The 1,415-nt window shown below is 59.9% G+C and overlaps 1 protein-coding gene across 1 annotated transcript in view; it reads right to left on the bottom strand.

Moving 5' to 3' along the window:
- Positions 1 to 1,415, bottom strand: part of ATP13A2 (ATPase type 13A2) — a gene marked incomplete at its 3' end in the record, with an annotated part of 15,021 nt that overhangs the window by 1,622 nt on the left and 11,984 nt on the right. Inside the window, 4 exon segments of the mRNA XM_009329286.1 lie at positions 31 to 131; positions 351 to 447; positions 668 to 752; positions 1,206 to 1,366. Coding sequence (XP_009327561.1) covers positions 31 to 131; positions 351 to 447; positions 668 to 752; positions 1,206 to 1,366 — 444 coding nt within the window.

Genomic DNA, 1,415 nt, shown 5'->3' with positions numbered 1-1,415 from the left:
CGATGTGGGCCAGCGGGGCGGCACACGTCGAGTCCACCGACGCCTCCGCCTCCGACAGCGAGATGCCCACGTCGGCTGCTTTCAGAGCCCCGCAGTCGTTGGCGCCGTCCCCACACATCCCCACGCAGTAGCTGCGGCAAGAAGGGAGCCGGTATTTCACGACAGGGCGGGAGAAAACCCTGGGTCTTCAAGGTTGCACCCCCGTATTTAGGATAACCCCACATCTGGGAGAGGGCACGATGAGATTTCGCAGCTGCCAACCATTCCGGCACACAAGAGATGTCTCGGGGCAGAGGACTAACCCCCTCGCCCTCCTCTGTCCTCCATCCCTCGGGGCTGGAGGGGCTTACTTGAGCTCTTGCAGGCTGCACACCAGCTGAGTCTTCTGGTCAGGCGACATGCGGGCGAACACAGTGGCTCGGATCAGGATCTGCAAAGAGGGGAAGGCTCCGTGTTTGTATCGCAGCACCCCGCATCCCTGTGCGCCCAGGATGAACCTGGTTGTTTTGAGCTTTGCTGGCTTAGCAGGGCAGAGGGTGTCTTGCACCGGCAAAAAAAAAAAAAAACACCCAAACTCTCAGGGCATTTTGTTTTGGAGCTGCGAGGCTGCAGCACGAAACCCCGGCGAGGTCAACCTTGCCGGAGGATTCCCCGCCGTCGGACTCACCTTCGGCAGCAGGTAAGTGTTTGCCGTTCAGCGTGAATTGGCAGGGCTGCGGCTGGAGGCGGCAGCCGTCCCGCTGGTACAGACCCTGCCAAGGAAAACAACTCCTTTTTCTGCAGCTTCGACTCGCGCTCAAATCCCTGCTGAGCCCCTGGGCAACAGCCTGAACCGGCATCCTCAACCCACATGGAGCAGGAGGTCAAGCAGCTTCCCTTAAACCTCAGTTTCAGGCACACAAATGACGGTATTTTGGATAAAAAGCTTGTGTGAGCGAGCCCTTCATGCCAAGCCTGGAGCAGGACCTGAGCCGCGCGGTGCTGGCTGCATCCGACGAGGGTGTTTGGAGCATCAGCTCCAGCCCGACGTGCTCCCAGGGAGAAACAGGAGCAGGTTATCTTCTCCTACAGGAGCCATTTAATAAGTGGCGGAATCGCACCCGTAATCGCCTCTAAAGGTAACGATGCTGGGAAAAGAGGGTCCTGCAAGGTGACTGGCAGTTTGGGCTTCAGAAACCCCCCCGAAACGTTGCCTCGAGACTCACCTCCAGCTGCTCGTCGCCCTGGGAGTGCTCGGCGAGGATGAATTTCAGAGCGGCGGGTTTGTCGTGGCTGGGCGGGGAGGCGTTGACGAAGATCACCCGCTCTTTCGGCTCCACCATGCGGCAGCTCTTGGCCACGTTCACGGCCGTCAGCATGTTGTCCCCTAGCAGAAAGGAGGCGGCGGGGCTGAGTAAACGCGAGCGGCGGTTGCC

Source organism: Pygoscelis adeliae, unplaced genomic scaffold (assembly GCF_000699105.1).
Source record: "Pygoscelis adeliae isolate BGI_AS28 unplaced genomic scaffold, ASM69910v1 Scaffold707, whole genome shotgun sequence".
Lineage (NCBI taxonomy): Eukaryota > Metazoa > Chordata > Aves > Sphenisciformes > Spheniscidae > Pygoscelis > Pygoscelis adeliae.
Note: the sequence above shows the minus strand (reverse complement) of the source record. Positions and strands in the feature narration are given on the sequence as shown.